The sequence below is a fragment of the Podarcis gaigeae genome (genome assembly GCF_964106915.1).
Source record: "Podarcis gaigeae genome assembly, chromosome: 7".
In the NCBI taxonomy this organism is placed as follows: domain Eukaryota; kingdom Metazoa; phylum Chordata; class Lepidosauria; order Squamata; family Lacertidae; genus Podarcis; species Podarcis gaigeae.
Window position 1 is genome coordinate 33,922,934 of NC_139683.1, and position 27,861 is coordinate 33,950,794.

General features: G+C 40.8%; 2 protein-coding genes across 11 annotated transcripts in view; one reads left to right on the plus strand and one right to left on the minus strand.

The window, feature by feature from the left end:
- Nucleotides 1–21,831, plus strand: part of SLCO5A1 (solute carrier organic anion transporter family member 5A1) — a 59,743-nt gene extending 37,912 nt beyond the window's left edge. For all 3 annotated transcript variants that reach the window (XM_083747691.1, XM_083747692.1, XM_083747693.1), the window contains exons 6-10: nucleotides 2,093–2,291; nucleotides 13,737–13,896; nucleotides 15,703–15,944; nucleotides 16,853–16,917; nucleotides 17,244–21,831. In XM_083747691.1, the coding sequence (XP_083603817.1) occupies nucleotides 2,093–2,291; nucleotides 13,737–13,896; nucleotides 15,703–15,944; nucleotides 16,853–16,917; nucleotides 17,244–17,701 (1,124 nt within the window). In that variant the 3' untranslated portion in view covers nucleotides 17,702–21,831. The remainder of the gene's footprint in view (nucleotides 1–2,092; nucleotides 2,292–13,736; nucleotides 13,897–15,702; nucleotides 15,945–16,852; nucleotides 16,918–17,243) is intronic.
- Nucleotides 21,832–23,194: 1,363 nt separating this feature from the next.
- SULF1 (sulfatase 1) overlaps nucleotides 23,195–27,861 on the minus strand; it is a 99,505-nt gene continuing 94,838 nt past the window's right edge. For 6 of the 8 annotated variants that reach the window (XM_083747607.1, XM_083747602.1, XM_083747608.1 and 3 more), the window contains one exon: nucleotides 23,195–25,897. In XM_083747607.1, the coding sequence (XP_083603733.1) occupies nucleotides 25,864–25,897 (34 nt within the window). In that variant the 3' untranslated portion in view covers nucleotides 23,195–25,863. The remainder of the gene's footprint in view (nucleotides 25,898–27,861) is intronic. The other 2 variants (XM_083747605.1, XM_083747609.1) reach the window with 2 other exon arrangements.

A 27,861-nucleotide genomic window follows, 5' to 3' on the forward strand; every position in this document is an offset into this window, starting at 1 on the left:
GACTCAAAACTATTCTTGGTTTGGGGCACTTAATACAGTAGCATCTTTGACACATTCAGAATCCATTCTTAGCTGTCTTTGGAAAGTAACTTATGTGTGACACAGTAGCAAGCAATCAGATACTAGATTTGAAAATGACATGTGACACTCTTGCTTAGCACATGCTTAACTTTGGAATCTCCTTTGAGCAAATCATGGCATAACCGAGTGCTCTTTTTAGAATGCATTGCTTTGCATTTCGTATACAGTACATAGTCAAAAAGAATATGTGTTGTTTCCCGTGTGGCCTTTACAAAGTCCGTTTTGTCAGTTTGATTTTAATCTGTTTCTTGGAGTCTATAAATTGTTTACCACTTATTTCTAGTGGTACAGTTTCTCATTAATACAAGGGCCTATATAGGGAGCATAAACAAATATCACCTAGATTCTCAAAAGGAAAACAAAGCAAATGAGTTTAGCACATTTGGTTTATAGTTTTGCACAATAACTATAGTGTTTCTTCTTCTTGATTGCCATGAGAAATAATGAAATATTTGTTTAAAATAGAAGGAACTCCACGTGCAGGGATAACTGTGAGTTCATATGTCAAGGAAGCAGTTGGTAGAAGGGAAGAGATCAAAGGGAAAGGAGCTCCCAAATTCTGAGGAGATTTTGTAGAGATGCAACAACAGGCCAAAAGTAGGCCCTTTGGTTTCTCAGGCTCTTATTTGTTTCCCATATAGTCCACACCTTGATAGTACAGAATTTCTTACTGTGAAGTAATTGATTTGCAGATCCAGTTAATTTACCATCCTTCCATGTGTTTACTTTGACTTTGCTTTGCCACTTGCAATAAATAGATAGATATAAATATTTTAGGCCGTGATGCATTTTTTTCTATTTTCTCTCTCTCTCTCTGTTGAGACTTTTCAAAAACTAGATCTAGCATCAGCAAGACAGTTCCATAAAATAATCCTTAGTCATGAAATCCCATCTAAAAGGAAATGAATTACAATCTATACCACATTTGTATCCAAATAAAGAATTATCACCCAATTAGAATCTTAATTTAATTCTCTTGAATTTCACATATTTTCTAACAACACTTGGAACTGGTTCCCTTCCCAGCCTAGCATGAAAACAAAGCAATATTTCTGCTTGTATTTAACAATAGCTCTATTTATGACTGAAGGGCAGTGAAAATTCTGACCCTTTTTTTGCTGTGGTGAAGTTCTCATGAAGAATTGCTGTGACGGTTAAGTTGGGTTTTGGACTGCAGTACTTTTCACTTAAGGTGATGAACATATGATGAAATGCTCCTCCATGAAGAAGAAAAACCCTGCCAAAAAAGTAGCATGTCACAGAGAAGGCTAGGCTACTTAGATTCCCTCTCCTTCATATCTAGGTGTGTGTTTTTTTATATGCACTGATTTTTAATTTTGTATAGAAGACTATTACTTCAGAATTTGTATATTGCCCACCCTTCTGGTACATAAATACAACACTATAGAATTTATTATATGCTTCATATGCTAATAAAAATCACTATAGAATTTATTGTATACTTCATGCACTAATAAAATCAATCTGAATACATTAAAGCAGTAGTGGTTAAAACCATGCACAGCAGCACACACGTTCATTAAAAACTGCTTGAAAGGTCTGCATAAAATCCAGTACGATATGTGTGCGCGCGCCTTTTTAGGGAGGGCATTCCACAAATATGGGGGCCACCACCAAAATGGCCTGTCTCTAGTTCTGACCACTCTGATGGATCTGGATGGTGAGTCCACAGACAGGACCTCTGAGGCTGATCTTAAGCAGATTCATTGTTTGCGGGGCAATCATGAAATTGCCCAGTTATCACCTCATCTGGTGGTGTGAGAACCAGCCTTAGGCAATGGGGTCATATTGTTTTGTCTTTGCATGACACCCTGAGAGTTCTGCTTGAATTTAAGGATGGGATATTAAGTGTTTTATCATAAAAAATAGTGTAGAAATTTCACAGCCACACTGGTAGGGAAGGCTTTTCTCTTCCCGCCCCCTTTTATTCTTTCATTCTTTGTAACATAGAAAGTGTTTTAATTTTACCATTTTCTTTCCTTTTAATCAGGTGTGATCATTGTTCCAAGCGCTGGTGTTGGTATTGTCTTGGGGGGCTACATTATAAAAAAACTCAAGCTCAGTGCAAGAGAGTCTGCAAAGCTGGCAATGATCTGCAGTGGTGTGTCTTTGCTCTGCTTTTCAACACTGTTCATTGTTGGATGCGAAAGCATTAATCTAGGGGGGATAAACATACCATATACTACCGGGTAAGTATCTTTTGGCTTTCTAAATAATTCATGCCTTCATCAAAGCTATCCTGCTTATATAATGGTAGTAAACTTGCCTTATTTCATAAGGACATTAAATGTGGCAATCAAAAGAGAGTGGGGGGGGGGAGAGGGAGAGAGATAACCACAATCTGAAGCTTTTGTGCAGGTGTGGAGAACCTTTTTCAGCCTGAGGCCCTACAATTCCTTGTGGACTGTATGTGCATGCCTATGTTCAGCAAAGGCAGAAAAATGGAGAAATAGCCTCTTGTTCTGGGCTTACAAAGTGAGTAACCTTGTCTTATATTAAATAAGACAGATCTGACTCAGAATGCTAGATATTTGGGACAAGCACCCAAGACCTAACCTCTAGGCCAGAGAATAGAAACTGCTTGAACATTAGGGGAAACATCTTAATAAGAGCAATTTGACAGTGGAAAAACTAGTATGACAGCGGAACCAATTACCTAGAGCAGGCATCCTCAAATTAGGGTCCGCGGGCCACATCCGGCCTGCCAGGGTCCTGAACCTGGCCCACCCGGCAATTGCAGAACCCGCTGCCATCTAACGGGTCTTGGCCCAAAGTTTTAGTGGCACAGGAACATGGTGGGCAGTGCCAGGGAACACGCGGGTCCAGAGGGCTGGGGAAGGCGAGGCCTCGTCGGTTGGGAGAAAGGCTGCTCCAGCTTGACAAGGTACAGAGGAGCCCCAGGAGCTGCGAGGCTGTTGTGGACTGAACCCTGAGGTTTTCTCTCATTCCATGCTCCTTCCCACCGCCTTACTAAGCGGCTTCTTTTCCCTGGTTCGCTTGGCACTTCCCGCCCTCCCCACTTTGCTTCCTGGCAGTTTCAACCGAAAAGCCGCTCCTCTCGCTTCCCTTTCTTTCCCCGGTTTCCTTTCCTTCATCTTTCTTGCGCAAAGGCAGTTTCTTACTATTCCCTCCCTCGACAGTCATTTGTTTTGAGCGCCACATTTTGCTTTTCATTCTCCCGTTCCCCGTCAAATCGCAGGGAACGGGAGAGAAGGGGAGTCGTTATGCCTTCACGCTTTCCTGTGCATTTACAGCCTGCCTTAAGAGAGTTAAGATTACCTGGAGTGTCAGCTTCGCCTTTGAGCCAGTGCCACCGACTGGGCTCAACCACTTCAGCCCCTTTTCTTGGGGATGCTCTGATTTTGGATTTCCTGTACCAAGCAGGGAGTTTTATTAGGTAGGCTGCGCAGGATCTCCTCCAACTCTATAATTCTATGACTAGCAATAAATTTGGATATTCAGACTTTATCCTCAGTAATATATCTTAATGTATATCATTTGCATTATGAGGCCATAATTGTGCCTATGTGTTAATAGTGAGTTGGCTGGAACACATTCTGCTATAATAATGAGAAATTATGGGAAATAAGGTTTTATGGCTTATAGTTATAAAATGGTTCAATAAACTGATTTGAAGCTTGACTCTGGCATGTTGACAGCTGTTATGTGTGTTTTTCTTTCAAAGGCTGTGCTGAAATGCCCCCCCCCCCCGAAAGATTTCTCAATTTCTACTGCATCTTTTGAGAAATGGCTTGTTGTGTTAGGTCAAGAGGAAAGTCTAGTATGTGCCTTCCTCTAATGGTAGTTTCATTGAAAAAGGCATTTTTGTGGCCAATATTAGTCAATGGACTTGTTTATTATTTCTGGAAGTAAAGAAGCATGTAGTTGCTAAGCAGGATTCTCACAGACAGCCACATTATTGAAGGGTTTACAGTTCAGATAAGGCAGGGGTCTGCAACCTTTAAGACAAAAAGAGCCACTTGGACCCGTTTCCGAAGAAAAAAAAACTGGGAGCTGCAAAACCATTGTGACGTTTAAAGCATGTGTGCCGCTGCCCTCCAATCTGACAGCGGGCGGGAAGGTGACTAACGCACGCACCGCCCCCATGCGATGGCACAGCCAGTACAGCGCCCGCCACAGTGGGGAGTGTTGGGGCGCACAATGCGCCTCCTCCCCTCGCTAGTATCCGCCCCGGAGCCGCGGCAAAGGTGTAAAAGAGCCACATGCGCTCCGGAGCTGCGGGTTGCAGACCCCTGAGGTAAGGCAAGGGATTAGAAATTACATTGAAAAGGGATAAGGAGAAGAAACCCAGGAGATAAGTAAAAAATAGTTTGAGAGGCATGGGGTTGAATTTTCAACAGGCAGATTTTTAAGGCACAGAAGAACCTTCAGAAAAAAAAAGTAGAAAAGGAGATTTAGGGTGCTTGTGTGTGATTTATCTGCTGTATTTCCTCTCTCTCCATTGCAGCCTTTAAATGCAAGGCTTTCCAGTTGACCTGAAAACCCCCAGCTGGGCCAGCTTTTGATCTTTAACAACCATACAGTGTGTAGAAATCAGCTGGTGTGATATTAGGCCATGGGGACCTACGCGTACCCCTGCTAATGTCACCCAGTAAACCAATTGTACTGGCAAAAAAGCATCAGTAGCCAATAAAAGTTGGCAACTCTTATTTCACTTAATAAATTAGTCTAAAGTTGCTTGTGAATTCTTGCCCTTCTAAATGACGTGTGATATTAATAAGAAATCATTAGTGAGAATATTTTTTTTCCTTTTAAAATTGTGTTTCACATTTTCCATTTCAAGTTTGCCTGATGAGAGAATTATAGGCATAGCTTTCTCAAAAGGTAATCAGATTTGTTGGGGAAAAAAAGCCTTTGGTTCCAGCTCTATCATTCTGTGTGAATGGTATTGGTTGCATAGATTCCATGTGTCTATTTCAGTAAACAGAACAATCTGGGACTAGGTCTACAGCTCTGCCACTGATACAGCGGCGTAGCGTGGGTTATCAGCACCCGGGGCAAGGCAAGTAATTTGCGCCCCCTAACCCGGGGCAAGGCAAGTACAGTAATTTACTCTCCCAAGCAGCAGCAGCAGCAGCAGCGAGGCTTCTCTTTCCCCCGCGCTCTCCCGGAGCTGCCTCTTTTCTTTCCTTTTTTCCCTTTCTCCAAGGCTTTTCGCTTTCTCTCCTTAATTGATTCCCCCTCCACACCGCGGCGTTTCCTGGCTGCTTCCCCCCCCCTTCCCCTCTCTCTCCTCCTCGCTCTGCTTGCCTTGCCCTGCCCTGCCTGAGGGCGCCCTGAGGAGACTCCGCTCTCCTTTCTGACCAGGCGAGGTAGAAAAAAGGGGGAAAAGTCTCTTCCCGCCCCCTCGCCAGACTCCCTGCTCGGTGCGGCCAGTGGAGAGAGAGCCGCAATTACCATACAGCTCCTCTCCCTCCACTTCGCCAAGCTGTCAAAGCCCGGCAGCAGCGGCAACGGCAGCAGCAGACGCAGCCAGACCCCCGCCAGCCAGCCAGCCAGCCCGCCCGCCCGGCTTCCTCTCCTTTTTTTGCCCGCGGCAGAAGGCTTTGCTCTCCCCCTTCTGCGACCTCCTCGCCAAGCCAAGCGAGCGCGGACTCCCTAACCCGTGGATTTTAGTAGGGGCAGAGAGCTGCTAGTGCGAGTGCGCCCCCCGCCTAAGTTGCGCCCGGTGCGGCCGGCACCCCTGGCACCCCCCACGCTACGCCACTGCACTGATAGCCATGGCAGTAGTGAAGCTGGAATTAGCTACAGGATAAGATACAATATTCTATCAATATTGCCTACATAATGTCTGTTAAGAACATGGCATTAATGTAATTTCACAGAATTTTGGGGCTTGAGTAAACATAGAAAGCCCTTTACACAACATGTTAAACTGAAATGTGTTTTGCTAATTGACTATGTAGATGCTAATTGAATATAAAGATGCAGCCCTATGTGCACTTAATTGGGGAGTGAACTTAGTCCCATTGAAATTGGTGGGAATTGCTTCTGAGTAAACTATGCATAGAAGCAAACTAAAGTGTCAAAGTAAGTGTAGCAAAAATAGCCAACTTGAACCCATATTTATTTGGTCTAGTTATATATTAGTAAATAATATTCCTAGAAAATAGTAGCATAAATGGAAGGACTTAAATTGAATTAAAACAAGCATTTTAATGCTTTCACATTCCTTGTTCCTTAATTGTGTGTATTTTTGAATATTTATCAGTTTATTTCACTTGATGCAGAAAATGGCGCAGTTTGAGAGAAGTGACAAGCAAGAGGAGCCAGAGCCGTGTTATACACAGGCATTGCCACCATGCTGCAGGAGCAATAAGCTTGGCAGACCTCTTAGTTTGGACCAAATGCCTGAAGGTGCTCCTCTGTGTTCTGCAACTGTTGAAGTACTTTTCCAACATCATGTGTTGCATCTTTAGCATATGCTCCAACCATCCTTGTTTTATGGTACCAGTTCCCTGGTAAATCATTGTCGCTATTTCTATCTGTGGGGGCTGTCTTGTTCGCATGAGTTGTTAGAGCTGCCAGTCTACAGGATTTTGTGGTGCATGTTGACACCAGTGAAGTGGGAAATGTACTTCTGTGGTCCTGGAAGCTAAATGTAGATTGTTAGGTAAGGAGGTCGAAAGTCAGCACCATCAAGTTATTTCTTCCTTAAATGCTGCCTGCTCCACATACTGGGTAGCTAGATAGGCAGAGGTGAGGAGCGTCAATGAGTAGATGAGATGAGATGATCGTGTCAGGAGAAGGGGTTTGGATTTGAATAACATTTTGGGACAAACCAGGCCTGTATAAAAAAGATGGACTCCACTTGCACCAGAGTGCAACCAAACAACATTTTAAAAAGGTAGTGGAGCAGCTTTTAAACTGATACCAGGGGGTAAAGTCAACAGGAACTCAGGATCATCTGGTTTCAAATTAATCATTCCTAAGAGATGAACATGGGGCGTGGGTGGCGCTGTGGTTTAAAACACTGTGTCTCTTGAACTTGCTGATTGGAAGGTTGGCGGTTCGAGGCTCCGCTACGGGGTGAGCTCTTGTTGTTCAGTCCTAGCTCCTGCCAATCTAGCAGTTCAAAAGCATGCAGTGCAAGTAGATAAATAGGTACCACTCCGGTGGGAAGGTAAACGGCGTTTCCGTGTGCTGCTCTGGCTTCACCAGAAGTGGCTTAGTCATGCTGGCCACATGACCTGGAAAAACTGTCTGCAAAAGCAAACAAACGCCGGCTCCCTCAGTCTAAAGCAAAATGAGCACAACAACCCCAGAGTTGTTCGCGACTGGACTTAACTGTCAGGGGTCCCTTTATCTTTACCTTTAAGGGATGAACATATTTATGACTAAACAAAAAAAATTCCTTCCAGTAGCACCTTAAAGACCAACTAAGTCAGTTCTTGGTATGAGCTTTCGTGTGCATGCACACTTCTTCAGATACATGCATGCACATGAAAGCTCATACCAAGAACTGACTTAGTTGGTCTTTAAGGTGCTACTGGAAGGAATTTTTTTTGTTTTGACTATGGCAGACCAACACGACTACCTATCTGTAACCATATTTATGACTGTCCACATGATGGTGAGGCAGAGCTAGGCAATATAAGCGCAGAGGAACAAGATAGCCATTCCAAGAGCCAAAGCACCCTACAGCAAAACGCAGGGACATCTTGTATAGTTTATTGCTAATTTTCATCTCCTTCACTTATCTGGCTGCCCCTTTGCCGGCCTTTCCCCCCACTCAGGAGTTAGCCACCTTGTGACATCACTAGGCCCCATCTTTGATTCCCAGACTTTGGGATGTTGGAGACCAGGCAGTCACTGACATCCAGGTCTTGTATGGTAGGTTCCGCCAAATTAGAAACAGTGTGAAAACAGAAGTTCAGCAAAATTCCGCAGGCACTAGGACACACAGAGAGAGGAGGGGTAAGTGGAGGGACAGAAGCCTTATGATGCCTTCATTGTCAAGAGAGCTGCTAACTATTGCCACAGCTCCTGAGTTCCTGCAGGCTTTTCCAATTCTGAGGCACCTGGAGGAGCCATCGGGATGTAGCATGCGACTAGCAACAGGCACAACAGGGAGTAGGAAATATAAACACCATAATAATCAGTGACATTGAGATCCCAGGGACATTGGGAGTGCTGCTGTTCGGATTTACAGGTCCCATAGCATTTGTGAAGAAAGAATTTATTTAGGCCTATGGTCTCCAGACTGGAAACCGATCCTAATCCCTGGTACAGGGAAAATGTTTAAAGGGCATTTGTCACTCATGTATAATTAATGTATTGCCACAGTGCCATGCCTGGGTATAAATATAAATCAGGCAGCTAGGAAGATAAGGAGCTTAAAGGGGACTAAAAGGACACCAACCAGTTCCCCAATTCCCTGCACCCACCCATTCAAATAGGGGATGCTGGAGAGAGAAGGGGGCTGTGCCACAAGTTAGTCCTGGAGTCAGAGAAATGATGCTGTGACCTTCATGTCCTGCTTGTGGGCTTCCTTGAAGAATCTGTCTAGCCACAGTTGGAAGCAGCGTACTGGGCTGGATGGTCTGCTCCAGCAGCGCTCTTACATTCTCATATCCGCATGTTTTCACATTTGCCTATCATATCCTTTTTAATCCACTGTTTTAGGTTTTAAACTCTTAAGAGAAGGGTCTTGTTTCTCCTTTCATAGCTGTAACAAAGCTGTAGGTGCTCTATAAATTCTAGTAAATGGATTTATTTCTTATGCACGGGACCAAAAGCAGAACCTTCTCTTTAAAACCTTGTGACATAAACAAATGTTGCAAAAAGATTTGCTTTTCGGCAGATGTATGTATCCTAAAACTATGATGCCAGTGTAATAGGAAGGGTAACTACGGTTTTGGTGGTTCAGTGTAAAAACACAGCTTTCAGTTTGGGAGAAACATTAATATTCCTTTGTGTTTCTTACTCTTAGATTTTGCACTTGGTTGCAAAAGTTGGGAAACTACCGAAAGACTGAAAGGATATTCCGTAAATTTATGTTGACACACTCAGTCCTATGCTGATTTGCCATAATTTCCCATTATCATCTGAAAACTCCAGGACTTTATGTGTATTATATCTTAGGATCGATATTGGCAGCTCGACCATTGTCTAAAGGTTGTTTTTTTGACAGCTAAGCAGGGGCGTAGTTAGAGGTTTATAATACAGTGGTACCTCAGGTTACATACGTTTCAGGTTACATACATTTCAGGTTACAGACTCCGCTAACCCAGAAATAGTGCTTCAGGTTAAGAATTCAGGATGAGAACAGAAATCGTGCTCCGGCGGCGTGGCGGCAGCAGGAGACCCCATTAGCTAAAGTGGTGCTTCAGGTTAAGTACAGTTTCAGGTTAAGTATGGACCTCCGAAACGAATTACGTACTTAACCTGAGGTTCCACTGTATTATCTGTGCTGTGGAGAAAGTGAACATTGGTTATGATAGTCAAATGGAACATTCAGGTTCCAGTGCCTCTGAATTTAAGTTCCTGGTGTGTGCATGTGTGTGGGACAGACAACGGCAATCCTTTGTTGCCCTTCATTGATCTAAAAGTATTTTTATTAAGTTTTTAATGCATGATTGTTAATAAGTGAAGCACAAAAGGTACAATAAATTATAAATCAAGCTAAAGTACTTGAGTCTTCAAATGCAGAGTATTAAAACCTATGTTCAAATGAGAAATACAATTAATTAAAGAAAGATGGGGGATTAAAACATGCATTAGCATTGAAAGCCAAGTAAGAATATTTTTCTACAATGAGGAAGATGGGGATAGAAGAGCCCAAGAAGCTTTTGAGTCCTGTTTGCAGGATTCCCCAAACCCCTGACACTTTTGGAATAGGATGCTGGAGCTAGTGTCCCTTCCTTTGATCCAAAAGGATCCTTCTTAGGATCAGACAAACCAGCTAGTCTTCATTGCATTGAGTATAAATGGAAAAATAAAAAGAGCAGTGACAACAGTGAGTTGTTCATGAGTAAATTCATTAGTGAGGGGTCTGTTGTTTACAAGCCGGATACATTCATGTTGTTGTTTATGTTGGCTGCAGCTGTATCTGACTGCTATATGACAAGCCTGAAGGAGTTCACAAAATGTTCCAAATGGCAGCCAGAAATCAGTCATTACTCCACTTCTTAAAGTGCCAGGCTCAACAGCTTCAATTCCTTCTCTCTTCACCTTGATCAGTAATTTGAAGCAAAGATCAGTCACAGCAACAATTCAGTTTTTTGTGCCTCCTTCGTTATGTAGGCTCCTTTAGGGCACAGCAAATTAAATGTATTAACATTTGGGACTTTGAGGGGAATTTCCTTATTTTATTCTAGTCTTCAGTGTTCCTCTCCTCTGTCTTTTTTCTGGGTGATTGTAATTAGATTTTTGCCTGTGTGTGAGGGTGTTTGTACTCCTTTGTCTCCCTTCGTCCTGATTGTGGATGAGGAGGTAGTGGTGGTGTCACGGTGTTTGCAGTTGGGCTTTTGGGATTCTGGTGGAGTTCATTTTAGAGTGATTGGGCCAGGAGCTTGGCACTTCCTGTGTCTCCTCAGAGAGCAGGAATGCCCTTTCTCTTTCTCTCTCAGAGCTTGTTGGGGGGGGGCAGTTTCCCTCAACTAACAACCCCAGCAGCTCCTTGGAGTCACATTTCCCTGCCCTCCTCGTCCAAGCAGGATTGCGATCTCGTGGCTCCCTCTTTTTCTCTGACCATCTGTGGCAGCATGCTTTCTGCCTGAGAGAGGAGCCACGTCTGGCGTGCTGCAGACAGTTGGCGGGTTCCCACATTTTCCGCTGGGCAACTGTGCTTTTGAGGGACGGCATCTCCTCAAGGCACTTGGGACCATTTCGTACATTTTGCAAATCCAGGTTTGCTTCAGAGGATACACTCCATAGGGAGCTGTAGCTAATCACTGCTTAAGGAGCTTCCTTCTATGAATTGCATGCTTGCAATGTATTAGGCGTAGTCGCACTCATCACTCTTGGGGGTCCATCTCCGCAAATATAGGCCTATACCCCCTTGTGCTTATGATGCAATGGAAAGCTCTCTTTGTTTACCCCCAGAAGTCTCCCAAATTGCCGCAGACTCTCAGGAAAGGCCTGGAATAAGTACCAGAAGAGCTGAAACTGGAGAAGGGAATTGGGGAAAATCAGGTAGAGGGAGGCTTCTATGAGTGATGCTTGGCCTATCCCCCCACCCCAAATTCCCCACTTCTACTCTAGCCTCTGGAGAATCCCCCAACCTTCAGGAATGTGGGTTTTTTTTGGGGGGGTGTCAAGAGGGCTGTGTGGAGAGGAGGAAAAAGGAGTTCACCTTGTGTGAGCATCTTTTGGTCACACACTTGATTGGATAAAGGCTACTCTTGCTTTTCATTCTTTTCATCCTATTTTGAAAAATAAAATCACACCATCTTTGACATAACCCTAAGGGTTTTTCCGCTCCTTATGTGGCAGTTGCGTTCACTGTCACTGCTTAAAACGTAGAGCTGTTTTTCAAATTCCTGAGTAACACTGAAGGTGAACAACACTTTGTTTAGAAATCTAATTCACCTTTTTGGTCCCCCTTCCTCCAATGAGAGCAAAGTAATGCTTCAAAATCCAGTGCTCACCATAAAACAAAATGATGACTCAAAAATTTCTCAGTGCTGTGTTCTTATTTGAGTTCACTGCTTATTTATTCAAACAGTATCGAACTGTTCATAAAAGACATGTGTAAATATAATCAGCTTTCAAAAAGCTTTTATGTTTTGCAGAATGTTATTTGTTTGTTGAGAGCTTCGCAGTGAGCTTTGGTCAGTGATGTCTTTTCAGTGTTGGCCATGAATATTCAATAGAATTTCTGCTGCAGACAAAAGAAGCACCCTTTTTGTTTTCTTCTACTGCAAAACTTAGTCTTGCCTCTGGTATAATTGACTGAAGCAAATACTTTAGCCCAGTACTATAAATACAGTAATTAGAAAATGCAGTGATAGCTGAAGAATACCTTTAATAAAATGTATTTTTTTAAATCAGATAATTTAAAAGTACATAAATACATTGGGTAGAAAAACCTATAGAAGGTAGCATTATACATAAGAGTAATATTAGCTCACTGGGGCACAATATAACTATAATGATTAAAGATCATTTTAAAAGGCAAAGAGACTCAGACTCTTACAAGTCTTATTTATTCATTTTATTTAAATATTTATAAGCTGTCTTGCTGGGCCAAGTCCAGGTTTCTATGGAAACCTGTGCTGTATCCTTTTTATTGATATTTATGGTACTTTCCTACTAACTTATGCAATAATAGATGACTGGAATTTTCATTTTCTGCTATGCAGGTATGTATGCTTACTAAACAGATGTTTTTGAGGGATAGATGTGGTTTTTAATATTCTGTTGGGAGCTGCCCAGAGTGGCTGGGGAAACCTAGCCTGATGAATGGGGTATAAATACTAAATTATTATTATTATTATTATTATTATTATTATTATTATTATTAAAGTAATTTGCATGGTTATATGCAGGCAACAGAACTGAAACAATAACAACTATATAGTTAGGAACTTTTATTATTTAGTCAGTTTAAGCAAGATGTGTATCTGAATGGTTTTGGAATCAGAAATTATCTTAGTCAAGATTTAGCATATTGAAAATGGTCTAAACTCCATCTAGATGGATGGCCAACAGACCCCTTTTGTTCAAGGGTAGAAGCATGAGCTCTTCTCCTCTACCAGTAGTAACTAAGAGCTCATTTGCATCTTACTGCATCAAGCACCAATCTACATGTGATGCTGTGTAAAAGCAAAGTGTGAAGATGCACATGTCCAAATACACAGTGGACAGAGAATTTCAGTCCATGTATGGGGCCCCATGTCTTCCCTTCATATAACTGCTGTGTAAGTGCAGTGAACTCTAGTGTCCCTGCAGTGCCACATAAAATGTGGATCCACCTACATAAAAATGGATTAGTAATTGTATGACTGGAGAAAACAATTTCTAAAGTATCTGTGCCAATGCGGGAATATTTCAGAATAAAGGAGCAAACTAAAAGTGACAGGTGCCCCACCTCCTTCATTCGATATCCTGCCTCTTGTAGGATTCCTGCCCCCTCAAAGTGCTATTTCGCCACCCTAAACATTGTTTTTGGGGTGGGTTGTGATCCATTTGGATGCTTCTCTTGTTGCCCATGACCCCATGGATTGTGTTTCAAGTCATCGTCCCCATATGACCCCAAAACCTTAGGAGCTCCGGTCACGCCCAACCAATAAACACAAAGAACACAAAAGTGCAATCAGCATTTCTGTTTGAGAAATATTGATGATAAGTTCTAATATTTGCTGTTGCTGATACAAGAGGCAGGCAAGTCTGATCTTAAATGGTGTAATCAGACCCACAATGCAGCACTCCAAAATATCACATTTGTGGGGAATCCTAAACCTGTCCTAAAAGGAGGCAGGACTTCTAGTGAAAATGGGGCAGGGCACATCTCACAAGTCACTTTTCGTTTGACAAATGGTAGTAGTATTCTTCTTCTTTTATATGCTGCCCTACACACGCAGGTCTCAGGGTGGTTCCCCTGGTCTTACAGCTATAACTATTTAACATTTTCTTCACCTAATGCATACTGTAATTTCCTTTTTCTGTAGTCCTACACTCACCATGGCACATAGGAATCTCACCGGGAGCTGTAACGTCAACTGTGGCTGCAAAATCCATGAATATGAACCCGTGTGTGGGTCAGATGGAATCACATATTTCAACCCTTGTCTGGCTGGTTGCATCAGCAGTGGAAATCATAGCACAGGGGTAAGGATATCCACAAGTACACAAACTCTGCTTCTCATGCCATGCAGAAAAACACTTAAGCAAGTAAGGTCATTACCCCTTTCTTCCATTTTCAATGCTACCCATCCCCAAACCACTCACTCACAAGACAGGCATTAGCTCAACAGCAGAGCACATGCTTTTCTGGCAGAAAGTCCCAGATTAAACCCCTGGTATATGCTGAAACCCCAAAGAGCCACTGCTAGTCAGTCCAGACACTACTAATCTAGATAGACCAATGATCTGACTTGACATAAGGCAAGTTCCTAAAGATACTGACATATAGCTTAACAGAAAATGACAGTTGCTCCTCTACTGAATGAGATCCCCAGCCTTAAGCATGGAAAAATATCTTCGACTGAAATAGGAGACCTTCTTCTTCAGATGTAATATTCAGCTTACAAGATTTGCAAAACCTTTTTGTGCTTTCACAGCCAAGGAGGGTTTCTGTTCTTCAAATGATCTAACCTCAGGCATTCCTTAAATCCAATTGCTATTATAGTCTTTCTGCCTTAAGTTCCTGTTCTTCTAAAAGGGGTCTCCTTCCTTCCATAACTAACTGAAGATGTGTTAGTGCTCTTTTTAGAACACACAGAAAGGGTGGGTGTTTCCACTCAGGAAGGCAGTACATTTGGATTTTGCGAGCTATACTGATTAAACACCCACCAGCAAATCTTTTTCAGGGAAGCTGCTAGCCTGCCCCACACTAGCCAATCAGTAGCTGTAACTCAGTCATCTCCAACCCTGGTTTCTCCTAGATGTTACTGGGCTACAACCCCCATCATTCCCACCTCACATGGCCAATGGCCAGGGATGGTGGGAGTTGTAGTCCCAACAACATCTGGGGGGAAGCAAGGTTGGAGAAGGTTGTAGTAGCTAAATGGTTGTGTAATCTGCTACTCCCCCCCCCCCCAGTTGCTCAATGCTATATCCTTGTTTGCCTATCCTACTCAGTTGTCCAGCTCTACTCCTGGCCTGATTTCCCACTTGTGCTGCCCAGCTCTAATATTACATAACTCTACTTTGTCCTAACCTCTCCTGCCAGACCCACCATAGTGTGTTTAAAGAACTAACTTCTTTTGCCTTGATTTCTGCACTGACTTCTCTTAGACTCTAAAGTCTTTAGCAGCTCATTACTTCTGTCCCAGTATTTCCCAAACTTTTCCCCTCATGGAGCTCTTCAAAAATGTTGAGGGTCTTGGAGGACCGACCACTCAATGGTTTTTCTGCTTGTTGTGGCAACTGTAATGGGCTGTGCTGGATGCTGCCTGCATTTTTATTGCTCCTTTTATTTCTTGGATTTTATTTCATTGCATTACAGTTTGAATGCCATATAAACAATCAGAGCTGTAAAAATACAGTTAAAAATCAAAATGAATATTTAATGCAGGCATGCCACAGGCCACACAAATGAAGCTCACGTGTGGTCCATGCACCAGTTTGGGAACCTTGTTCTAGCCCACAAGGAACTGCATGATTATATAGGATGGAACTCCAATTTACCTCTGCAAGCACATGTTCCAAACCTGCATTTGTGTAGGTAACAGGTGTGTGCAGGTGTTGTTTTTTAGGAGAGAATAGGGGGTGGAAGGTGGGGAGTGCTTAATCATTTGCACTGATTCTTTCCTATAAATACCTGGCCCTTTCCTTAGCGTTGTAAGATAATATAAGATCAATAAGTCACTTTCAGTTTCCCCCTAGCTAGCGCATTGTGCCAATTCAATGGAAGCATAAAATACAAACAAGAAACCTTAGCATTTGATGCTCCTTGTCTTTGATGTTCCACAGATAAGAAATTATACAGAATGTGCCTGTGTCCAAAGCAGACAAGTTATTACACCACCGACAGTTGGACAGCGCAGTCAGCTGAGAGTGGTGATCGTCAAAACATATCTCAATGAGAATGGTTATGCTGTATCTGGGAAGTGTAATCGAACCTGCAATACACTCATTCCATTCCTCATTTTTCTCTTCATTGTTACGCTCATCACAGCATGTGCCCAGCCATCAGCAATCATAGTAACACTCAGGTGAGAGGTGCCTGAATTATTACAGTTTTATTAGAGGGATAGTATGCTGTTACCAGGTTCTGGGGGTCTGTGTCATCTTCAACAGGATATGCCTTATCCTCATTTATCTGATAATAGATATCGAGGTGACTCCTTTGATATATTTTAGTTATATGCACCCAGTTCACAGAGGCACTTGAAGATAAAGTGTGAGAGAGGGACACAGTAGGAGTGCGTTATTGCAGATGAAACCACTTATTAAACAATCTAGGAGGGGATTCAGTCGGGAAGAAATGGATCCGCTGCTTTATTTGACTTCACTAGTTCAGAATGTATATGGTGAACTCATTTTAAAAAAAATAATTTTAATGGGTTGAAGTGGTGAAGATGATCTGTGACCTTCTCAGCTGGCTTCACACAATACTTCTAAGAGGACCTAGGTCCTAGAAGTAGCATGGAAGCTACTTTTCTTTCTGGATAAAGTCAGTCCATTTATTACATTCATCAAATGATACAATTTAGTAGAAACAGAATAAAAGTCATAAAAGGAATACAGATATCACAGAGGAAACAAAAGTGAGTCCTTTGCTGCCTTTGGCTTCCAAATTCTTGTATGCCCTGAGCTCTCCAAAGTAGGGTGGAGAAGCAGTTTAATGGGGATAGAAAACAAAGCCTAATAAAAGAGTTGATTCAATCAGGATGCAAAACGTTTTAGTTTGCTTCGTCACTTAAATTACTTTATGCCTTTGGATTTGAGTCTATTAACTGCCTTGTTTGCACTTAACTCCGTGAATGCTTTTTTTGTATACTAATAAGTGGACTCTCAACTTATTCTCAATAAGGATTTTATTTTTAATTAAGAGAAATTGAAGGTATTACTAAATATGCCTTGCAGTTTAAGGCTTTAAAATACCATGTGTCTTTTTTAGGTCTGTGGAAGATGGTGAGAGGCCTTTTGCACTTGGGATGCAATTTGTTTTATTAAGAACCCTTGGTAAGTGTAGTCATGTAGGGGTAACTTATTGTTTCAGATCATATTATTTAGGAAAATTATTGCAAAAATACATAATTGGATGGAGTTAAATTTGAGACACTAGTTTTGGCTTGGAGCCCAGTTGAGTAAGTTGCTTTGCTACATTTGAACCCACTTATTGGTAAATATCATCCACAAGATCTTTTGCCCCTTCTTAAACTTTAGGTATGTGTAGTTCTTTGCAAAGTATTTTGGCCTTTGCAAAGCAAACCGGTTTTATTATGCAATTGTATATTAACTGTTTTAATCTGGGAGTCAATTAATCTTAATCTTCCTGTTTATTTCAGCATACATTCCCACTCCAATTTATTTTGGAGCTGTCATTGACACGACCTGCATGCTGTGGCAACAGGAGTGTGGTGTGCAAGGCTCATGTTGGGAATACGATGTGACGTCGTTTCGTTTCGTCTACTTTGGTCTGGCTGCTGGCCTAAAATGTGTTGGATTCCTGTTCATTTTCCTTGCCTGGTACTCCATAAAATACAAAGAAGAGAAGCTGCAAAGGCAGATGTGGAGGGGCTCATCTATCAACACAGTGAGTGAGGTGGTGGGGAACACCGGAGCTCAGCAAAACTATGCACGGACTAGATCCTGCCCCACTTTTAGTTCTCAAGGCGAACATACTGAAGATGCTGGTCCGTCACTAGGGATGCATTACATAGCGCAGACCTATCCTGGCCCCCTTACAGAAGCAATACATGCCCCAGATGAAAAGGCTTCAGAAGTACCCACTCCTGAGATATAGAGCCCTTTGGTAACCTCAAATTTGGTTTGTTGGTCAGTTTTTAAGTATGGGGCCTTTGGAAACACCCGTGCCTTCTTTTTCTTAACCTGATCTGCAACCGATAACAAACCAACAATGCACAGAGCCATGACCTATCTGAGGGCTGGAAACCTCAAAACAACCCAGGTAGCTCTTTCTTCCCTTTTTGGGAAGGGAGTTTTAAAACATGTTTGTAAGTATTTCAGCTGTGTCTGTTCAATCCCCAAGTTCCAGGCAAGTGTTAAAAAAGGCAGAACTCAAGATTGACAGAAATGAATATCCAAAGTTACAAAACAAGCAAGGTAATGCATCCACAATTCCTGGACTGGGGAGGAGTAAGTATTTATTTTGACTTCTGTTTCAAAGCACAACTAAAACCAGTCTCAGCTATGCAACTTGGATTGGATAACTTTTTTGTTCTGTGTATCTATTTTCCCTCCAAATTTCTCAAATCATCTGAATTAGAAAAGAGGGCATTTTTGTTATATTTTAAATAAAGAGTACTTGAAACCATAGAACAGTTAAATACACTGGGTATGGTCTGAAATTCTAAGGCATAGTAGTTTGAACCTGTTCAATTCATTTAATTCTAGCATGATGATTTAGTATTTTTTAGTTTAGCGCAGAGAATTATAACCACCAGTAATTTTAGTATTGATCCGTAGTAATATTAAAGCGTTTAAAATATGTGCATAAAGAGCAGCTCGGTATTTGTATATTCTTGCAACAAGGAGATAATCTGCCACAGATACTCTAATACTGCTTTCACCAATTCCACACCCAAAAAGGATCACCTTTTGGGGTTGTGGCAGTTTGAGAAGAATCTCACGTTAATTAAAGCTGGTAGAATTGCACAGTGGTTTGCTTATTTTGTCAAATGAACAGATCGCCATTCACATATCTCATCATGCACTAAGTGTCATTCTGAGTATGTGATAGTGCAATTAAATGCCTGTTTTGCCATGTGGCCTGCTGTAATGCGCACTGAAATATTTCCAATTCCCCAAGGGTGAATTGTTGGGCAAGTGATGCATGGCTGTAGGACAGTCAGAGCTGATCTCCCCTTGCTGCAGTGTTAGAGGATACATGTGTACATAGGTTCCAAGATATGGAGAAACAGAGATTTCAAAAGCTACATATAGAATAGTTGTGTGATTCTTCCATCTTACAGTTGGGTGGTTTTTTGTGTGCCAACTAACCAGAGGTAGTCTAGATTAGAGCATTGTCACTAGGACAAGATGCTAAATGCTTTCCCATCTTTACTCAAAGATTGCACCCTTCAGCTTCTCTCATGCTGTTCTCCCTCTTGTCTTTTCCCGATAGGTGGGGCAACAGCTTGGAAGGGCAGTGGATTTCTGAGTGGGCATATAGCAAGAAGGAAAAGTTAAGCAGCTGTGCCTGCTCTTCCTCCATTTAACTTGGTTTTTTTTATTTACTTTATATATTTTAAAACTGTTGATGGAAAGAATCACACAGCTAAGTGTTGTATATAGTTTGATCCAAAGTTCCAGGTTTTCTTGTTTTGTTCGATTTAAATTTATCAAATTTCTTTTGTTATGCATTCGTTTTTGTGGGGGTGTAATTCCCAGATAGTCTATGTAGTATATTCCCATTGAAATGAAAAAGGCTTCTGAGTGTTCGCTGAGATTGTCGTTTATGTCTTGGATGTACTACAGGCTGTGCTGTGTATTGTATCAAGGTATTTGAAGTCATGAAGGATTTCTCTTGTGATGGTTTTCCTTCTTGCAGTTAAAGAGCTGTACAGGGAATTCTGTGCATGCAGTGGGATGTCGCAATCCCACTTTGCAGATACAGTTGTCTGAGGTTCAAGGCATTTCGAAGAGGAAATATGAAAAGGACACATGTTTCAGGCCACATTTCTAGCAGAAGAAAGCATTAAGGGAAATACTGTGAGAGAAAGTGAGAAGCATGTGAGGTAATGCGCATAGAAATGATGCTAGTGGTTGCTATGGCAGTGTGCTTATGCAGTGCGGATCTTCAAAACCCACTTTGCGTTGATGAACATGTAACGTGGAAGCATAGTTAGTGCTGGCAATGGATTATCAGTGGCACTGTGGTTCTGAAAAGTTGAGAAGGAGGCACTCATGTTCATGAAGCTGGCTCCTGATTTTGTGGTTTGCAGGGAGCCAGGGTTGCATATGAACTAGCAGTAGCCCTAAAAATGCAGGTTTCAAGTCAAAGGGTAAATTGCCTTTCAGTCAGCATTTTCCAAGTGGTGTGCATATCCGTGAAGATTCATGCTCAAAAGACTTTCACTGTCACTGTGATTGTTGAAAGCGGTAGCAGGAGATCTGGTCATACAACTTAATTGCTTAATATGCTTCACATTACTGTTATTTTACTGGTCTTCTTTGATGCCACCCCTTTCAGATGTGGAAGAAGGGGGACAACTCTTTTAGGGGAGCAATGTAATACTTCAATTACATTGAACCCCCCCTCCAACAGTGTTTTAAGTTCTAAATATTTTGATAACATTGTATATAGTGTAAATGGAAGTAGACAGCCATAAATATTAATGTAAATACATGTTTTTAGTTGTAGCATTAAGCATATTTATACAAACCTAATATTGCCTCAAAATCTTCAAGTTCTTCTTCTATCTACAATTATCAGTGTTGGTTTTTACACCCTTGAAATCTGAAATGTTATCCAAAGTTGCCTCCAATGTACTACATTAGTCTGAGCTTATTTATTTCAGATCATTGTGTCATTTATGTATTTATAGTGTGTGTTACTACTCTTGTATCCTGCAATACATTGTCATAAAACACAGGGTGTAAGGCCAGGACTTGTTCTAGGAGTGCTGTGACTGAACACTTCCAAAGCTCCCCACCCCCTTTTAGTAGAGAAAATAATGAAAGATGCAACTGGATTACCTTTTGAACTAGATACATACTGCCCTGGTGCTAATGTGATGAAGTAATTATTTCTCTGGCATGAGAATATTTCATACAAGTTTAAATAGCTGCATGTGCTTGCCTTCTGAAATTCTCATTGTTGTCTACAAAAGTGCACATAATTATCGGTAGGTTGGGCACACATTTCTGCTCCACATGTTGGTTGCTTGCCTGAAGTAGTACAAAATTTAAACCAATATCTTTAGGTACTTTAGGCATGAAGAATCGACTGTTACTCGTTCTCTGTTGATCTGAAAATGTAACGTTCAGGAAAAGGATAGTAAAGACACTGTGCTTCAGTTTTGCTAAACAGATGTGATAGGCAAGTTTTCAAGGTTTCTATGGCAGAGATAAAACACATATATTGGTCACTTGATATTCCTTCTAAATAGCCCCCGCAATCATTTGGTCAGGTTAATACTGAATGAACATGGCGATAATGTCAGTGGAGACAGTCAAACTATACCTTTTGGCTTCTGAACTTTATAGTAATTCTACCTGAGAGGAAAATTGCAGGGATTAATTTAACTAGAAATATTTCAAAAATATGCAATTTTCAATCGCTGTTAGCTTTTTAAATACTTGGCTGCTTCTGTCTCTTCCAGGCAAAAGGGACATTGCCACTGGTTGTACTTGCATGCAATGTGTTCCCCCTCTCCTCCCCTTGTTTCATTTTTAAATTCTGCAAAGATTCATCATAAGCCGGCTACAAACCATGGATTATGATGGTTTAGTTTTAAACCCAGGATTCCTGGCTCAAACTAAATTGTATTGCTAAATCAAAATTCTTTAAAAATGAAACATGGGGAAGGGGCAATAAGCTTCACCTGGACTCATTGAGACCCATTTCCGTAGTGCTAAACCGTGTTCCTGAAAAGAAATATATGGTATTAATCAAGGGAGCAAGCTAGTTAAAAAGATTATACTGCATAAATGGTTTGTTTTTTTAATGTGTCCAACAGGAAAGTGTTTAGCTGCTGTGCCTGTGGTAACAAAAATGCAATTTGATGGATACAGTAGGTTTCTTTTTAGTGAAGATTTTTACTAAGACGTCCATGGAACAAATAAGTTTTCCAAAGCTATGTGCAAGGTCCTGTAAAATAAACATTATGGGCAAAATTTGTTGTAAACATCTCTTTGCAAGTGAACCCCTTGGATACTTCAACATTTTGAAATAAAAATGGCTTCTCAGTGTGTTTTGTTGCTGTACATTCCCAACCTTGAATGTGTGGGTTTGCGGATCTCGGTCGCAGGATGGAGCAGTAGGTGGGTGGTGGGTGGCTGGTACCCACTGAGACTGATGGGGCAGATGGGAGGCATTACATGTGGTGAGCCACAGGTTCTCTATCTCCTTCTCTAGAATGGCAAAGTCTAAGCATATACAGAACAATAAAAGGAGTTAGTGATGAAAATTTCTAGCTATTATAAAGGCTCTATTTTTTGGGGGGGGGGGGGAGTTCCTCCTCCAGCCCCTTACCATATGGCGTTATGTATAATTAATTGTTGTCAAATGAGTAAAGTACAGATGCCACTCCCCACCACATTGCTTTCATCTGCCCATCTAAATTATAGCTATGTGCTCTCAACTAGTGAAGTTGATTGGTGCAGAAGTCTCCTCTGTAACAGGATGTAAATGTTGTTTTTGGGAATTGTGCTTGTTCAGGAACTGATGCATTACAAAATGTGAAACTCAATTTTAATGAGTCCCCCCCCGCCCTTTGCTGAGCCGATTAAACTCCACATAAATTTCGGTCATCAGTAGGTGCAATGTGGAACTGTTACCTAAATGACAAAAAACAAAACCCAACCTACTAGTTTATAAAATGCAGAGATCAGGGCCACCAGACTTCATTATGCTGGTGGTTTTGACTATTTAAAAATATTAGGAAAGATGCCCACATATTTGCAGAGGCTGTGTGTGTACTGCAGCAGAGCAGGCTGTTCAGTAGTGTCACAGTGACATCCAATGGCTGGTAAGGAACAGCAAACAATTTCCTGCCTTCTGAGGCATGTGAAGTAGCTGTAAGAGTGAAAATTGAAATAAGTGATGCCTTTATTGCTAGCCTGTCTCACACTACTGAGTTTATTCCAGTCCTAAATAGTGGCAGACTTTTCTACCACAATAAAAACTAGTTGTTTTTTTTGTTCTATCCAACTAGGATTCTATAGAAGCATTGAACATTTAAAATGGTTATTTAGAAGTCCCACATAGAATTAACTCAAATCTGCATAAACCTATTAATTATCAAATTTAAAGATTTTGGTCAGCTATGCTGGAATATAAGCAGGAATCCCAATTCTGAACCTACCTTGTCATCAGTAGATGTTTTCAGAGATTTCATAATACTTTAACTAAATTGGCATTCTACAAATTATACTATTACTGTGTAACTATTGCCCATAAACATACAGTAAAAGTGTCCAACTCACAACTGAGCATAGTTAGTGGTCTTCACTATTAGCTTACCTTAACACCAATGTAAAGTTTACTTAATACTTTGTCTTAAGTAATTGACGTTTGAAAGTATGGAAACATTTGCTACGTTAGCCTTATGAATTTTTGGTTTCACTCAATTTTTTTTTTTACTATGAAACAGGTACAGGAACTCTTTATTTCAAGAAAGATTGCTTCTAGACTTCACCGAAGTCAGAATTGTTCTATAAAAGTATTGCAGAATATATAATTTTTTTTTACAAGAACACAGTTTAAAGTCTAATAATGGACACTCTATATACAAACAGCATCATTCATGCCCATAAATACGTTTGTTCGGTCATTCCGCTCATGACACACACATGATTAAACACCTAGTTAATGTCAACAACTTTACAGAGTCCATCACAAGCTTTTCCCGCAAATTATTTAAAAGCCTACTGAGCACCAGGAACACGCAATTGTCAATTTTAACCTGTGTTATTTAAAACAAATACTTTTAAAACCCTATTTCCATCACCACACATAAAGACATGTACTCTCCTATAGATCAAATAACACAGAAATACCACTTTGCTGTATTTTATAATTCAAATGTTGTGGTTCAAAAGAACCTCTAAAAATGTTTGGCAAAATCAAGCAATGAACTTATACTCAAGAGTTTGTCTGCAGTTACGTACCTTCCGCGTCTTCTAAATCTATGGTTACCAATTTTTTGCATTCAACTGTTTTGTTCTAAAGCAGTCCAATCCATTAAGTAATGTAGGTCGTATGGGAGATGGTGCTTTTCCGTCTTTTTGAAGTCACTGGAGAAGCCCTTGTCTATTCCACAGGCACCTTGGAGATTTCCTGTGTTTGAGAAGCCTCTGCATTAAGATGTATGGCTATAATCCAGCATTCATATGACTACATCGAGAGAAGGCCTCACAGTTGTGTAGTCTCCCATTGGGATGAGTAAAAATCTGAGTGACTCTCCACTATACCCTTCCTAAAAAATGCTTACTGAACATGCTGGTATGAAACACTGCCAGTGGCATATTTGTATAGGCACATTTTTGCATAAACCAGTCCCCTTCTTTGGATGAGAGTTCAGTTACAAACAGAGGTAGCTGACCCATGGCCCTCCAGATTTGGACTTCACCACACAACATCTCTGACCCTTGGCCATGTCGGCTGGGACTGACGAGAGTTGGAGTCCAGTAACATATGACAGACCACAGATTAGCCTCCCCCGTTGTAAACTCTAAAACTTATCTGAGTAGTTTCCAAGCACATCAAGGCTTGTCTTTGCCTAATGAAAATTAAGCTTCCTTTCAAGCAAAAGAAATCGAAAATTTGAAAACCTTAATTACTTATTAGTTTCCTTATACATTGAAATCTGAAAATATAACACCTTCTCTATTACATCTTTTGTTAGCTGCTTCTTTCTGAGGAAAAATTACCATAAGATCAATTTGAGCATAGAGGCTTAAAACCAAACATTGCTTTCTGCTCAATGTTCAGATAATTGGTTTTCATAATCCATGCTGCATATTGCTTATGCTACCAACCTACTTTATTTTGTTGCAATTACACATTATTTAGCAAAACTAAGAACATGTACCAGATTAATAAAGGCTATGGCACACAGATTATAAAAGTGCAATATAATTTTACTTTTATCAGTATGAAATTTCAGTGGTTAATTAAAAAAAACACCATGATTCAGGGAGCTTAAGTGGACAGAAACATTCATTTGTGGTGAGCCATTTGCGTAACAAGAAGACAAATGACTCAAAAGACTAATTTGCAGATGCCTTTATACTGCAGAAAATCAGGGTATCACTGCAATGTGACTTTCTTTTTAACACTGGAACTCTGGCTCCTTCAGTTACACTTTAAGAGTTTGTGTATGTGTATGCAGAGCACATATCAAGGTCTCATTTTGCTAAAAAATAGTTAACAGTAGCAAAATTTGGAATGTCAGTTGTCATAACTACTACTATTTGTCAACTAATTAATAAAGAAGAAAGAATGTGTGGTTTACCACAATCTAATCTGAGGAGAGTGGAGATGAGGCACTGCCTTCTACACTTAGACGCTGTGAAGCATTTGGAAAATGTTCCCTTTTTTTCAACGCCTTCTCAGTTTTATGCTCCATGATGAACTGGTGGATTGCCCCTGCATTCATGGGAAGATAGATTTGCTCTTCAAAAATATCTTCTGCAGAGTCACTGTCTTGGGCTGAGTCTTTCTGAAGAATGTTACTGGGTTGTAAGGTGAAGCTATGGCTAGACTCAAGCTCTGTCAAGTCATTCCCACTGAAATCCGTTTCAATACGAACTGGTTCTTTGGTCTCCAGCCACGCGTCGGCTTGGTGACTATTCCAGTGCTGTAGGTTTGGACTCACGTTTGCAGGAATATCATTGCTTAACTCAGGTTTGTTCTCCTGGCTTAACATAATAGCGCTCAAAGCCAGTGTCCCCAAATCTGTAGGCATAATAGGCTGGGCCTCTTGGGCTGTCAACCAACTTGAACCTTCGTCTGATTCAGCAGAGCTCATATCTAGCAAGGCAAATGGTGTGGATGATTCATCCAAGTACCCACTGGCATAAGTAGCCGGAGTCTTTGCTCTTCCATTTTGCTCAGAGTAACTGTTCAGCAGTGCAAAGATTCTATCTACATCCTTCAAGTAATTTGTCCAGTCGTTAGGACTAAGTCTGTAGTCATTTCTGGCTTCATATAAACTTTCATTCACACTGTACAAATCTTCCAGTCCTTGCCAGTTGACATTTTCCATGAAGATTGGCAACTTAGCCTTCCCATCCATGCCATAACTGTCCTCTGCTAAAAGAGAAGAAATGAAACTGTAATTAGACTAAAGTTCAGTATTGATTGTGTTTGCTACCACTGTCCTGACTCAGTTCAGTAGCTCCTTTTTATCATAACTGCAGCATGTCGATTGGTTATGGAAAAAGATAAAGATCACACATTTTTTCTTTTAAAGAAAGTGTGGGGACACCCACAGTGAAACACCCCATATTTTATTTATAGATGGGGAAAAGGCACTTTGATCCAAGTAGCAATAATCGAAAAAAGGAGTCAGAAGCAGCCCACAATCAAAGCAGGAGTGGTATTCAACTAAGTTCTATGGACAGCAGACCCACTGAAATTAATGAATTTAAGTTAGTTGTGTTTACTATCTTCAATGGATCTACTCTGAGTAGGACCAGCATTGAATACCATCCAATGTGTGCATATGGAATCAATGAACCTTGCTTGTTTTCCAACTCTATCAATAATAATAAAGTAATGAAGTAAAATACTTATGACGACATTGTGGTTCCAATAAGATGCTTCATGACCTACTACTGTTTCTAAACTGTTGTGCATAGCCAAGTTACTGTACATTTTCATCTTTAAAAAGATGGCAATGATGTGGTATCAGAAAAGGGGGGGTGCTATAATGCAATATAAGAAAACACTGGTGCTTCTAGTATATCACAAGTAAGCCTGTGGATTTAGACAGTAGAAATATTACTGAGAACACTTCATTGAGGATACCCAGGGAATCAACATACACATAACAAAAGGGAAACAAATGTTTGTCCTATACAATAATGGCAAAGTCAACTACAGAATTATGAGGGCTATGCAGCCAATGAGAGGCTACTGAAGAACAAGAGTAAGGTATCCATGCACCAAAGGTCTCTTCTGTTGCCATCTTTTACTCTACCCCAGCTAAATAAACAATTATTCAAGTTTACTGATTCAAAACAAATGTAATAAGGCCCAATGTCTTCCTGAAGTTTTTTTTAACAGTCTTGAGTATTCTCAGGGTTCCTCATCTCTGAAGATTCACTCAAGTACATATTACCCAACAGGTCTTCTAGCCAGGCTCTGATTATGTCCAAATCTCCGTGGCTTCAACAATGCTACGGTATGAGGTGCTTTCAGACTACATACATGACAATGCAACTTTTCACTTGGGTTACAGATTCAGGAAATGCAAAAACACATTTTTCATATCACTTGTGAAAATGCCCTAAGTGTCTGAACATCCTGATCAAGGTCCAAATCTTGAAAGCCAGTACCTACATACTCATAACTTTACAAAATACCAATTCATAAGGGGAGTTAAAAGTCAACAATTATGCAATTGTATGGGATATGACATGCAGAGCTGAAGTATTTTTAATTGCCGTATCAGCTTCGTTGCTGCTGACGATAGCAAGAAGATAAGTGTATTTATAATGAAACATTCTGAAAAGACCAAAATAACAACAACAAAAATGCTTCCATCATTGAAAAATGCATCAGAAATGGGAACCTCAAGAAAGAATGGCAAGTAGAAGCAAAAAGTAACTGGCATAATCAAAAGAGATAAAATATTGACCCAATGTATTTGGACCATCTTCATGGAAATTTAGAGAAACAAATATCCAACATTTAGATGTGCTGTTTCTTCTTTTCTTATCCTATGATATCCAAAACTTGTTGGATCAATAAACATCGCTTTTGAATCCCACTTTGCTTTTTCTCTTCTACTTCCAGTTCAGTCATTAGAAACAATCAAGATTTGAATGAACTCCCTTTTGTATAAACCGAATGGCTTGAGAGGGAGCAAGATTGCACCCACTGGTTGTGCCCTTGGTGTCCATGGGTTCAGCATTCAGGCACACGGCTGATGGCAGGTGAAATATTCTGGTGGTCACTGACCTCCAGACCACCCTGGGGGTGTCCCCAAGTAAGTGTGCCAGGCAGCAGTGAGGGGTTCCTTTTTACTTTTATATATATATTTATACTCAAGC